Genomic DNA, 13,509 nt, shown 5'->3' on the forward strand with positions numbered 1-13,509 from the left:
TTTGAGGTGGAATCTCAGACTAAGCCTCCTGGTTCCTCACCACCCACACACACGCCCTGAAACGCCCTCTCCCTGCATCCCGCCAGCCTGTCCTCCTCTGCAAAACTGCCTTCTCCCGGGGCTCCAGGGACCCAGAGCCTCCTGGATACTCAATGCTTTCAACGGTCCACGCTGGCTCTTATGCTGACCCTGTGTTGACTCTCTCATAAACCCCCCAAAACTCCAGCCTTCTCCCCAGCCATGTTCTCCCGGGTGAGCAAGGGGGTGCCCAGCGGACAACATTACCATTCACACCCTTGCAGCTCAGAGTCTGTGCCCTTCCCTAACTGTCTGCCAAGCACCCTCCACGCCTGCCCTGCCACACAGGCAGAGGCAGGATCCCCTCCAATAGTTCAGTCTCAGCGAGGAAAGGAATCCAGGCCAGTGGGGCCAAGGGGGCTGGACCTGGGGGGCTCTAGCCCCGCCCCTGCCCCAGGCTCCTCCCGTAGGCCCCTCCCCAGTCACCTGTCCAGCAGCTCCCAGTCCTCTCCGCCCCAGCGGTCTCGGAACTCCTTGGTGTTCATGCCACCGATCCTGTCCAGGTCTGACTTGTAGATGCCTAGCAGCCCGAATCCGTTCACCTCCCAGTAGCCTGCAGACAGACAAGCCCAGGGGGAACTGAACCCGGGCCAGGAGGTGGACCGAGGGGGCTCCAGGGTTGCACCCCTAGACCCTTTACTGGGAGGCGCAAGACTCTCATCTGAATGAGCCCTTTTCCTGTTTGTGGGGAAAGCCCTCTGAGCTAAGTTTCCTGGTCCAGAGAAGGCAGCAGTCCTCCAGGGAGGGACCAAGGGCTGGTGACAGGCTCCCAGGAGGCTCTGACAACAGCAGCCCCCGAGGGTGCAGCCATGCCCGGCTCCCTCTCCAGGCAGGAAACCTCTCTTCTCTGCATCCTGAGTGGGCACACAGTCTGGCACATAGTAAGTGCTTGGTAAATGTCTGACGAACAAATGAAGGGGAAAACCCAGGAAGTGTTCAGCCTTGCTGCTGCTGCTGCCGCTGCCGTCAGCTCAGCCCTGGGCCACTTCGTGGTCTGCCCAGGTGAGCAGGGCTGCCAGGTGAGTGGAGATGGGGAGGGGGAAGAGATGGAGAGGGGGTGCTGCCGCCGGAGACAGGACTGTCTCCAGCTCCGGGTTAAGCACCAAGGCACAGAGGTCTTTCCCACCCTCCCGAGCCCAGGGCAGGCTCACCCTCAGGCCACTGGGGGGTGGCCCCGCAGTGCAGCCTCATGACCATGGGGGCGAAAGCCATCTTGCCCTCCACGCAGTGCTTCCGGATGGTGTCGATGATGCCAGCTGGGAAGTGGATGTGGAGGTCACAGAGGAAGATGATGCTGTGCGGGTCCTGGGGACAGATGGGGGCATCAGCAGTCCCCCTAGACCAGGGCGAGGAGCCCAGGACACTCTAGGACCATCCTCTGGCTCTCTCCCATTTCAGTGACCGACAAGCTTGTGTGAAACAAAGTGCTGGATGGATTTCCACGGCCCTGGGCATTGGGGCACAATTCTCGTGATCAGAGAGGCAACCCTGACTGTCTTCATGGATGCTGGGGACTCCGGACAAACGCTCCCACCCTGGCCCTGGCCCTGCAGAGTAGCATAGAGGACCGTGTGTCTTGCGGCTTCCTCTCCGAGGAGCTGGCCATCTGAGGGTCTCTTCACCAGCCTTTGTCGTCTCCCAGGCCCCTCTCAGGCCGCTTACCTTCACCAGATCCACACCAGCCTGGAGTCCAGCCGAGCGTTCGAAATTCCCACTTAGCTTCATGTACTGGTAGCTGCGGGGAGAGCAAAAGAGAGGTTGAGCCTCAGGACCCAGCTGTGATGGTCCCAGGAGGAAGCCAGCAGGCAGCACAGAGGTGATGCAGGCTCCTGGGATGGGACTCTGGGTGGGTGAATCCTCTGGGAAGAGCTAGACTGAGAATCAGGGCACCGATGGGACTTCAGGAAGAGGCTGCTCAGGCTGCGCCCCGCCGGGAACACCCTCACCTCCGCAGCTTGGACTGTTTCAGGGCCGTCTCGATGTCCATGTCCTCGCTGCTATAGTCGGTGATGATGATGTTGAAGTGCGGGTCACTGGTGACCTGGGACAGGGTCTCCATGTCTCTGATGAATTGCTGCACCCAGCGTGCCTGGTTCTTCACTGCCCAGCAGGGTGGGGAGAAAGAAGCAGAGTAATGCAAAGGAGCACCTCTTTACTCCCAGGTCCTGCGTGGTCAGGAGTCCCATTGGACCTTTGCTTAGGGCAATGCGGCTACGAGAAAGGTTAGCAGGGCAGTAGGGGTCGGAGGGCAGCGGAGAGCTCCTGGTACGGGGGTCTCTCCACCCCGTCCCTGCACAGCCTCCCAGGCAGGGCCCCGCGGAAAGCCTGGAGCTGGAGCTTGTCATCCACTCTCATAGTAACCCTCCTGGGCCCTGACAGTCCAACTCACCAGCTGTCCATCCCATGATCACCCTGCACTTCCTGTCTGACCCCCTCCCTCCAACCTGTTCTACTCCTGTGACCGGCTCCCCTTTCCCTCTCTTGTTATGAAAACCAGCCAGCCTCCTCCCCAAGCCCCTCCCTGTCTTACTGCCCCAGGCCAGCAGCCCCAGCCCATTGTTCACTCCCAACCCTGCATGCAGGTTCCATAGGAAGAGCTGCCGGTCAGCCGTCCTTCTCAGCTCCCGCCCTGACGGCCCAGGTCACCTGAGACCAGTTACTTCGCTCCCGTGAGCCCGTTTCCCACGGTGGCCTTTCCCCCAGGTTCTGTGAGATCACATCAGGGAGCAGAGACCAGGCGCTCACTATCTCACGAGGCCTCTGCTCGGCCGAGGGTGCCTAGGCAGTGGGAGGCTCACCCGGCACGATGAAGTGGACCACGGCGCGGTGGTTCCAGGAGAAGCCCTGGGGCCAGCACAGCTTGGGCTCCGGGGCCCGGGCACCCGGGCCGTGCCTCTGGAAGTCATGCGGGCTCCACACCAGGCCCTGCAGGTTCAGGGCCTCGGCCTCCTTCCCACCCACGGCATCAGCGCCCTGCCAGCCGCGTGTGGACACGAACTCCGAGAGCCGCACCAGGCGCTGGCCTTGCTCCAGCAGCTCGAGCTCCAGGAGGTAGCGGCCCCCACGGAGGTGGTCCTGCCGCTTCTCTATATTCACGATGCGCTGAAGCTGGTACCTCCTGGAGGAAAGGGCGGGAGGCTTCTGTCACTCCACCCCATGTGTCAGGAGACCCCGGGCTTTGCCCAGCTTTGCAGCTGGTTAACATGCTCACACGATGCCTACCCGCTCCAGTGGGCACTGCCATCATCTTTAAAAAAAGGATCTGTAGAGATGGATGAGCTAGTCTCTTAGAGCTCTAAGACCCTAAGTATTCAGCACGTAAGGTGGAGGCGTGAGTCACAGTGAAGAGATTCCTTTAGAAACTAACCCTCATTACTACACAGCTCTGTTCAGTCCACAGTGCGAAAGACAACGGGGACTTCCCGGCGGTCCAGTGGTTAAGAATCCGCCTGCCCATGCCGGGGACATGGGTTTGATCCCTAGTCCTGAAAGATCTCACACACCGCAGAGCAACTAAGCCCGTGTACCACAACTCCTGAGCCTGTGTGCCACAGTGACTGAGCCTGCGTGCCACACCTAGAGAGCAACAAAGACCCAGCACAGCCAAAAAAATTTTTAAAAATACGTATGGCTAATAAAAGAATAATTTTAAAAGAAAAGACACGACAGACGATTGGAAATGCTGACTGGTTGGCCCAACATCACTAGTCACAAGGGAAATGAAATCAAAACCACAGTGCAATACCACTCCACATCCACTTGCGTGGCTATTTTTTTTGTGTGTGTGTGGCTATTTTTTAAAAAAGGAAAATTAGAATTGATGAGACTATGGAGAAACTCGAGCCTTTACACACCGCTGATGGGAACGTAGAATGGTACAGATGATTTGCAAAAGAGTTGGCAGCTCCTCAAAATGTTAAACCTAGAGTTACTCTATGACCCAGCCATTCAATCCCAAGGAATTTAGCCAGGAGAACTGAAAACAGGGTCACGCAAATACCCTGTACATGAATGTTCATAGCAGCATCATTCATAAGAGCAATAGGTGGAGACAACCGAAATGCCCATCAGCTGATGAATAAACAGACATGTAGTCTGCCCAGACAGTGGACTATGAGACAGCTGTACAAAGACATGAAGCACTGATACACTCTACAATGTGCATGAGCCTCGGAAGCATCTGCTAAGTGGAAGACGCCAGACCCGTGTGAAATGTCTGGCATAGGTAAATCTACAGAGACCAAGCAGAGCAGTGGTTGCCGGAGCCTGGGAGGACGGAGGAAACTGCTAACCAGATTTCTTTTAAAAGCGATGAAAACATTCTAGAATCAGATAGGGGTGGTGGCTGCACAACATTCTAAATATACTTAAAACCCACTCAACTGTACACTCCTAAATGGTGAATTAAACGATATATTCCTTTTATCTCAGTTAGAAAAACATCAGTGGGTTGAAAACAAATGAATGGATGAAAAAAACCAAGTGCTCAGTCGTGCCTTCTGCCGCCGCCCTTCCAGCCCACATCTGGGGTCTCAGGGTGTCTTTTTAGCGCCAGCTTTGCTGGTTCCACCTCTTTACCGGCTTCTTGCACGAGCGCCTTCCCAGAGCTCAGCCCGGGCCCAGGGCCAGGCCCAAGGATTTCAGACCATGCCCAATGCTGGGAGCAAGGCCTGAAGGCCCGCATTCGCAGGCGCCCCTCCCCGCCCGGCCCGAGAGCCCTTTACCTTACCCCCGGATCCTCTGGTTGAGCTTCTTCAGGAAGACCCGCGTGACCTCGAGCGCCTCCTGCTCTGGAAGCAGCAGGTTGCCCGACGTGTTACAGCTCAGGTCGATCCAGTCCGTCCGCAGCGCTTGGAAGTCCAGATCGTGGGCGCTGAAGGTCTGCTCCCAGTTCACCACGGGGTCGAACATAGACAGATACTCCAGCACCTCGCTCACATCCTCCTCGTCCTCCCCCTCATCCTCTCCCTCGGCCTCACCCTCTGTTTGTCCTTCTTGGCCAGCTCCTGCCACCACCACATCCTGGTCCTCGGGCCAGCCCCTCCTGGGGTCTGGAGGCTCCATCCTATCGCCCCTTCTCTGCTCTGCGATGTACGACTCGACCTGGTTCAGCCACTGGGACCGCCCGAGCATCTTCCCGGGACTGGCACCAGCGGGCCTGGGCCTCTTTGCTGGTGGTGAGTGCCCAGCCAGGGGCCCCGGGGGCCACTTGTCAGGATGCTGCGGAGCTTGGTGGGGCTCGAGGCTGGGCTTCCTTGCCTTCTTGTCTGCTGGCTGGGCAGGGGTGGTGCTGGGCCTCACGGGGAGGGAGGCTGTGGAGTTCTGCCAGGGAGGGGGCGCTGCCAGGCCCTCCTGGGCCCGAGCCAGGAGTCTCCGCAGGTTTCGGAGGCGGCGGTCAGGGGCGGCCTTCCTGGGGGCTGTGGGGGGGCCTGACTTCCCCACTGGCATCCTGGCATCCTGGCCATCAGGGGCAGGGGTGTCCTCTGCCGCTTCTCCATACTGGGATTCTTCTAGAAGGCCGTCCTCGAAACCTGCTGTTAAAACCATCCCTCACATGGGCTTTTCAACGTCTCCCCAGCAAGATCCAGAAGACAGCTGAGGACCAGGGAGGTGAGATGGGCAGAAGTCCCCGGCAAGACCCAGGGTGAGTTACTCAGCCTCAACTAACCCAGCGTCTCCATCGGCATAAAGCGTTGTTGTCAAGGATGGTGACATGAGGGACAGAAAGTGCTAGCAGGGGCCCAGCGGATGGCCGGGGTCAGGCCCCAGCCCCGCAAAGCGAGAGGCCGTGGGAGGACAGTGCTTCTGTAGGGCAGTTTCCTAAGTGTAGGGCAGGCAAGGCCCTCGGGCCCTCAGGATGTGTCGCCAGGGCCCTGAATCTCCTCCTCTGGACCACCCCACTTTCGAAACGTCCCAACTTGTGTCTTGGAAATTAAGGGGGCGAAGGGCTGCTCCCCATCTCTTAGGCCTGGGGGAAGGGGCTGCAGGGTTTGCATTCTAAGCTCCTGGGGACGGTTCTGGCCCAGTCTGGACTGTCACCCTCCAGCCTGGCCCGGAGGCTCGGCCATCACTCTACCTGGCTGCTCTGGGCCCTGCTTCTGAGGCTGGTCAATCTTGATGTAGTCTTGAAAGCTGAGCCTGCAGTGGGGAGGAGGGGAGCTCTGAGGTCACAGCTGGCCGGGGGTACAGGGGAGAGGGGTGTGAGTGTGTGTGCATGTGTGTACATATATGTGTGTGTGTGCATGTGCATGTGTGAAGCACCCAGGAAAAGCCAAGGGCCCCGGTGGAGTGCCCTCGCAGCCCCTTGGTCCAGGGAGCTCTCCTGGCTCCCCCTACTTGGCGCCTCACCTGTCTTGGTAGTAGGCATTTTCCTGGTAGAAGCACTTATTCTGGGTCTCCATGTGGCTCAGGCGGGTGTAGTCATTAGGGTAAACAAAGGATAGGTGAATCTGGCGGGGCGGAGGAAGGCACGGGGCTGCTGTGGACCAAGCATCTGGATTCCGGCCACTCTTTACACCCCCTCCTGGGACCTGGGTGGTACGTGCCCCCCGAGCCAGGCTCCCCGGTGCCCACTTCCCGTCTCCTGCTCCAGCTCATCCAGCTGCAGCCGGGACCACCCACCTCTCGTCCTGTGGCCTTTCCCACCGACTGCACCCCAGGACCAACCCCCGCTACTCCCTACACTGCTTTTTGCCCCCCTTCAAACACAGCTCTAGGCCATGGCCACCAAAACCCTCTCAACCCTGCCCCACAGCTGGCCCCGGCCCTCTGTCCTGCCTCCAATCTCCCCCGCCGTCATCTCTGGGCCCAGGAGCCCAGCATCACCCCGCCTCTCAGCCTCCACATGGGCTCTGGGTTCTCTAAAGCCGAGCCCCTCCACAGTTCACCTCCCCAGCGTCTCGTCTATAGTTTGATAAATACCACTGCCCTCGGGCGGAGGGTAGGAGGCCTCAGCCAGGCCACACACTGCACAGCGCTGGGCTCCACAGGGCTGCCCATCCAGGCTGGGCACCCGAGGAATACCAGTGGTGTGGTGTGGGAAGGCCGGGCACAGTGGAGTGCCAGTTCTCCGGGCCCAGGGCCTCCGGGGTGTGGCGTGGGGAGGAAGGGGTCAGCCTCAGCCAGCCCCTCCCATTCCAGCCCCTGTCACCCAGGCGAGACTTACAAACCGGAGTCCCTGGTAGCGCTGCAGAGGGAGCCCGTCCACCAGGTAGCTGGGCTTGTAGGGGCAGTCAGGCAGGACGTGTCGGAGCTGAGCCTTGGGGATCAGAGGCACTGGGGGTGGAAGGAGGTGGCTGAGGGCTGCCGGCTGCAGCCTGGAGCCTGCACATGTCTGTCTTTGCTCGTGAGAGAGTCCACATCCCGTGGTTGAGGCTGCTAAACCAAGCTGGCCCCCCCTCGAGGGTGGGGGTGGCATTCACAGGGAACCTTGGAGACAAGGAGCTTGGACACAGTCCCTGGCTCAAGGCACAGTAGAGCGCTGGGATCGCTGTATACGGCCAGTCTCAAAACAGGTTTCGAAACTTCCAAGAGGCCATAGAGCCTCACCCGAGTGCAGCATCAGTAACTGAATTTCCTTCCACTTGTCATGGAGGGGGCGTGTGGGGGTGGGGGGAAGGGGACACGTCATCTTTTAATTTTTATTTTAAAGTATTTATTTATTTATTTGGCTGCTCTGGGTCTTAGCTGCAGCATGTGAACTATTTAGCTGTGGCATGTGGGATCTAGTTACCCACCTGGGGATGAAACCTGGGCCCCCTGCTTTGGGAGCGAGGAGTCTTAGCCACCGGCCCCTCAGGGAAGTCCACGTCAACGTTTAAGACGTAAATGTCCCTGGCAGTTTAAGGCCCCAACGCCTTAGTGGGGACACACTTCTCTCACTGGACAGGAGCTAGAACCCAGTGAGAAGCTGATGCCTGCGGTTGCAGAGGCATGTCTGGATTCTGTCTCTACTTCTTGTCCCGTCTCGTTTGCTCTGTAATGATCGCTACAGCTGTGAAGCGGTCCGTCTGTATTTCTGCACTGTTCTGCACGTGTGTTCTATTTCACACACGTGAAAGCAAAAAGCCTCTGGTTTGGGGACGCTGTGCAGGACAGAAGCCTCCCGAGTCTCCTCCCTGACACCATGGGCCTGGCAGTACATCCCCAGGCCAGAGGTCAAGAACGCGGCGAGGTCTTACCTCTGTAGAGAGTGTCCCGAGGGTCGGGCCGCAGCATGTCGGCAGGTGGTTGTTCGTCAGTGGGAAGGGGGTCTGGGGAGCGCACATGGCTGGCTGCTGTCTGCGGGATGTGGTCCACCTCGTCCATCCTCAGGAGGGTCTCATCTGGGCCCAGGGAGGAAAGAGCAGGACAGCCGTGACTCCCAGAGAAGCCAGCCCAGAAGCCAGGCCCCTGCCTTCTCGAGGGGCTAGGAAGGGGCCAGGTCAAGGTTCCGGTACCAGCTGCCCCACAACCTGGTACAGTGTGTGTGTGTGTGTAGTTGTTCAGTTGTGTCTGATGCTACAATCCTTTGGACTGTAGCCCTCCAGGCTCCTCAGTCCATGGGATTCTCCAGGCAAGACTACTGGAGTAGGTTGCCATCTCCTCTGTCAGGGAATCTTCCCGACTCAGGGATCGAACCTGCATCTCCTGTGTTTCCTGCACTGCAGATGTATTCTTTACCTGCTGGAGCCATCAGGGAAGCCTGGTACTGTATAGGATGTGCCCAATCTCTGCTTCCCCCACAAGCCGTGCCCCCAAAACTTGTGGTTTCAGCTGTTTCTCTCCCCTGGACCCCCTCCACCAGCCCCATGGCTGGCACACACCACAGTTTTGTGTGAACTGGAAAAAGCCACCTCTTACTCAAAAGGTTTTACTGCCACCTGCTAGAAATCTGTCCTTAGAAGTATGTTCAGTTTAACAAATACGTGAAAAGCACTTCCTACATAAGCCAGACACTGTTCCGAGTGTCTTACAAATATCAACCCTTTTAATCCTCGTCACCACTGTGGCTTAAATACAGCATGCTTCCTACTTTACAGACAAGGAACTCGGGCAAACAGAATCGAAGTCTTGTGCCTGAGATCACACAGCTGACAGGCTGGCAAAGCTGAGTGTGAATGCAGGGTGTCTGCCTCGGGCTCCCCAGCAGGCCTAAGCCCATGCCCAGGTGAGCAGGGCACCCTGAGGCTCAGCACCTCCCTCTGGCCGCTGGGGGTGTTTGCTTTCTGCCTGAGGCTTCAAATTGCCTTGGCCCACAGAGAGTTTTCCTTCTATGCTAGAGGCTGGCAACCTCTGGCCCATCTTATAGGTTTCCTACCTGAATTTGCTGTGGGCTTCTTTATTCTTGGTTCACACTGATTCCAACTCTCCCTTCTTCTGGCGCTTCTGCTCTGACCCTGTGGCCTCTTGCTTGGTCGCTGGCAGCCTCCCCTCACCCACCTTATCTCTTCCCCACGACCACCCTCTTCTGTGAGCCAAACGTGCCATTTCTTACTCCTTCCTGCCCTCCACACACACTGCCCGCCATCTCCTGGGCTCCTCCAGACCCGCCTTGCCTTCTTGCTAGGGCCTCTGCTGCGCCCCCTCCTCCTACACCTGGGCCCACGCGGGCTACACCCGCCGGTGGAGACTGCTCTGTGGAGCCCCCAGACAGGAAATCACAAGCCATGACGAGTGTGATCGGAGAGTCCACGGGCTGCAGCCGGAAAGCAGGTCAGCACGCTTTCTCCCCCTGGCCACGGCTGTGCAAGAACCATGGTGGCTCATCTGCAAAGCAGGGTCCTGGCCTCCCTCTGAAGTTTTTTTCACCTGGACTGAGCCTCACAGTTTCTGGAGCGCCTTGGAATCATGCAGACAATGCTGTGTGGAGGTGGATGGGCATTGTTCTGGGGTAAGGACTCCAAGAGCATGCAGAGGGTTCTCCCAGGTCACTGACCCCCGGGGACCTCTGACCAAGGCGCTCCTTTGGCCTCTGCTCCTCATCCCGCACCCTTCACATTCGTGTTCTGGCCTCCACATGCCAGGCCCCCCAGCGGACAGAGCCCGGCAGGCTGGCCCACCTGGCCTCGTCCCCAGGCTGGGCAGGACACTCACTTGTGAAGAGGGACAGAGAAGCAGAGTCGATAATGCTGAACTTGGCCCCGGGGTCATTCCGCCGCCACTGGAAAGAGGCGAGGGTGGACATGAAGGGTCGGAGGTGGCTGATTGGGAACAAGGTTCAAGGGAGCAGGCAGAGGGGTGGCCAGGTGGGTGCTGAGGGGACAGCGAACACTCACCGCGACTTCCACGTGGTCAGTGCCCTGGTCGTTCTGCTTGTGCAGCACCTCGAAGTAGTACCGGCGGGCAGCTGCCAGGCTGGCGGGAGAGACGGTACGGGGCTGCCTCCCAGCACCACACGCCCGGCCCCTCCCTCCTCGCTCCTGGTCCCTCAGACCTGCCGCTGAGCATCTGGGTCAGAATCCCCATCACCACTTACTGACGGGGCAGCCTCAGTTTTCCCTCCCGTGAGATGGGATAATGACAGCACAAACCTCCCAGAACACTCAGGGAGTCACGTGAAATAACAGTGCTATCCTCAGAGAGCTGTTCCCATGTGTAAGCACCAAGTGCATGTGTGTGTGTGTGTGTACACACTTAATTGTGTCTGACTCTGCAACCCTATAGACTATAGCCCGCCAGGCTCCTCTGTGCATGGGATTTTCCAGGCAAGAATACTGGAGCGGGTTGCCATTTCCTACTTCAAGGGATCTTCCCAACCCAGGGATTGAACCTGCGTCTTCTGTGCTTTGGTAGGTGGACTCTTCATCACTGAGCCACCTGGGGAGCCCATGCTACCCCTGTTTGTAGATGAGAATGCTGAGGTGCAGAAATCTTGGGTAATTTGCCCAAAGTCACCAGGTAATAAGTGGCCCCATTGGGGTTTGGACCCAGGAAGTTGGGTCTCAGCCCCAGTTCTCAGTTGCTCCCCTGAGCCGCATGGGCAGTGGTGACCACAGGGGCTGGCACAGCCAGTGCTCTGTGTGAGCTGGCCTGTTTCACCACCATCAACACCAGCACCGGCACCATCAAGCCCACACATGTTCTCGTGGGTGGGTGGGTGTGGGTGTGTGTGCATGCGTGCGTGTGTACCACCAGGTGGCGCTCTGAGGCTGGGCTAGTTCCCGCCCCAGCCACTCCAGGAACCATCAACCCACAAATGTTCTCACCGTGTGTGCATGCATGTGTGTGTGCAGACCACCAGGTGGCGCTCTGAGGCTGGGTTAGTTCACTCCCTAGCCACTACGGGCCTTCCCTCCAGCCTGCTCAGGGGTCCCCGCCATTCAGAATTTCGTGCAGCACAGAAAGCGCAGGGGGACTCTGGGCTGCACAGCTGTAGATCTTTTCAGAGATGGAGAAAACGGGAAGAGAGAAAGGAGACCCGTTCTGTTTCCCAGCCCTGAGTGCCACCCAATATCCATGTGACTCTCATTAAGTCACAGCCCTCTCTGGGCCTCAGGTCTTCATCTGTAAAGTGAAGAAAGATGGTCCAGAAGGTCTCTGTCATTCTCCCGAAATGCAGGGGGCCCTGGCTTGCTGGACCTCTGTGATGGGGGGTGGGTGGCAGAGGGGTCCTCCTGGAGCCCAGCTCCTAGCCTGCCTCTGTTCCGTAAGGAGATTGAAGGATTTGCTGCTCATCACGACCCACACTCACCTGACTGGCTTCGAAATCTGACTCCGGAATTTTGCGAACTCTCCAGGGGCAGTCCACTCTTTTCCAGTCTGGAGGTGTGGGGAGAGGGGGAGGGTGGGAGTGATGAGTGAGGAGACAAGGAGAAAGGAGGGAGGTGGGAGGACGGAGGAGGGGAAATGCTGAGGGATGGAAGGGGGCTTGGGACCACTCGAGAAGCAACTGTCTTTCCTCGAAGTGCTCCCCCCAGTGCAACCCGAGAAACCACATGAATCCCCGGCACCAGGACCAGGATGGGTGTGGCCTAGACCTGAGTCTTCTCCAGGTCTGTTCCCTCCCACATCCTGTCCATGCCTCTGTAAGAGTGACCTGATGGAGGCGTGTGACCTGGCTCCTGGGGGGACGGGAGGGCCTGTGGGGCTGAGCGGACCCTACCTTGCCCACGCTGGCCAGCAGCCGCAGGCCGGAGACCTGGTCATCCCGGCTCAGCCAGAATTCTGCGTTGTCGTCGGCAGCGATGGCAAACTGGATCTCCCCTGGGCATGGGGGGTGGTTTTCCCAGGTGAGGGCAGGACGAGACTTCCCCTAGGGGGCACTCATGTCTCAGAGACTAAATTCTCTGTGGGGCCTTGTGCCAGCATGCCCGCTTTGTAAAGCAGGGGTTTCTATACCTGGGAGACTCCGTGGAGTCTCTGGGGACACTTACAGAGAGGGGTAAGCTAGTCTCGGATCAGGGTGTGCAAATCAGGGTGTGAAGTGGCCACCTGGGGGCGTGCATGAGGCCTCACCACGTCCAAACCCTGCTCCCCTGAAAGTGGGCTAACAGTCCAGCCAGCCCAGGGCAGGCCACATGCCCAGGCACCCCGAGAACTCGGACAGGAAGGGGAAGGGCAGGATGCGGGGCTGGCCTCACCGTCCGTGAAGGGGTGCAGGTAGCCGAAGATGCGGAGGCCGTAGTTGGTCCACTTGGGGGAGACAGCCAGCTTCCTTAGGGTTGTGCGGATCTGTGCCAGGAAAGTGGGGGATCACTACCCAGGGAGGGAAGAGGAAAGTGAAGCAACGGGTCTGCTCAGGGCTGGTGGGACAATGGGAGGGAGGCAGGTGGAACCCGGGTACAGGCTCCCACGTGCTTCTTTATTCAGACCTTGAACAGTGCAGAACCGCACAACTGGATGTGATGGCCCCTGGGGAAACCATATTGTGAGCCATGAGGAAGGTAGGGAAATGGACAGGATCTCTCAGGAGGGAACAAGGGAGATAGTGTGGGCAGATGAAGGGCATCCATGGGATAAAAGGAAAGGAAGTGAACCAAAAAAAACAAGGGAAGAGGAGGAAGGCAGAAGTCACGGGGGGAGAGGAGCGGTGAGAGCCAGGAGCGGGGCAGGAGGGGGCAGGAGGCACTCACGTGGGGGTACAGGGGGAAGTGGAGGTTCCTCCGCAGCTGCTGGACGGAGCTGCCACACCAGTCCTCAAACACGTGCAGGTTGACACGGCCGCGGAACTGCGGGGGTGGGGAGGAGTGAGTGTGAGACAGAGGCCTGGCCTGCCCAGCCCAGCACGCCTCACTGTTCAAGGTCACAGTCCACGTTGGCCCCTTTCCCATCCTCGCGTCCGTGGCTGCGTGGCCTGGCCCCGAGGCCTGGTCTGTTTTTCTGGGCTTGCACGTGCTCACATACAGATGCACACACGCAGGTACATGCACACACACACACATACACTCCCGGCTCTTCCCACACAGGAAGGGGGCTGGTGTGCACCCCCCAGGCAAGGGGGGTTATGGGGCA

General features: G+C 58.7%; 1 protein-coding gene across 1 annotated transcript in view; it reads right to left on the reverse strand.

Moving 5' to 3' along the window:
- Nucleotides 1–13,509, reverse strand: part of B4GALNT3 (beta-1,4-N-acetyl-galactosaminyltransferase 3) — a 97,485-nt gene that overhangs the window by 3,102 nt on the left and 80,874 nt on the right. Inside the window, exons 4-19 of the mRNA XM_070370091.1 lie at nucleotides 13,131–13,226; nucleotides 12,639–12,729; nucleotides 12,161–12,261; nucleotides 11,750–11,817; nucleotides 10,335–10,413; nucleotides 10,153–10,219; nucleotides 8,259–8,402; nucleotides 7,244–7,353; nucleotides 6,427–6,527; nucleotides 6,155–6,216; nucleotides 4,808–5,609; nucleotides 2,877–3,196; nucleotides 2,025–2,178; nucleotides 1,741–1,813; nucleotides 1,230–1,383; nucleotides 505–631 (exon numbers count right to left, since the gene is read on the reverse strand). Of these exons, the coding sequence (XP_070226192.1) occupies nucleotides 505–631; nucleotides 1,230–1,383; nucleotides 1,741–1,813; nucleotides 2,025–2,178; nucleotides 2,877–3,196; nucleotides 4,808–5,609; nucleotides 6,155–6,216; nucleotides 6,427–6,527; nucleotides 7,244–7,353; nucleotides 8,259–8,402; nucleotides 10,153–10,219; nucleotides 10,335–10,413; nucleotides 11,750–11,817; nucleotides 12,161–12,261; nucleotides 12,639–12,729; nucleotides 13,131–13,226 (2,549 nt within the window). The remainder of the gene's footprint in view (nucleotides 1–504; nucleotides 632–1,229; nucleotides 1,384–1,740; nucleotides 1,814–2,024; nucleotides 2,179–2,876; nucleotides 3,197–4,807; nucleotides 5,610–6,154; nucleotides 6,217–6,426; nucleotides 6,528–7,243; nucleotides 7,354–8,258; nucleotides 8,403–10,152; nucleotides 10,220–10,334; nucleotides 10,414–11,749; nucleotides 11,818–12,160; nucleotides 12,262–12,638; nucleotides 12,730–13,130; nucleotides 13,227–13,509) is intronic.

This window comes from Bos mutus, chromosome 5 (assembly GCF_027580195.1).
Source record: "Bos mutus isolate GX-2022 chromosome 5, NWIPB_WYAK_1.1, whole genome shotgun sequence".
Lineage (NCBI taxonomy): Eukaryota > Metazoa > Chordata > Mammalia > Artiodactyla > Bovidae > Bos > Bos mutus.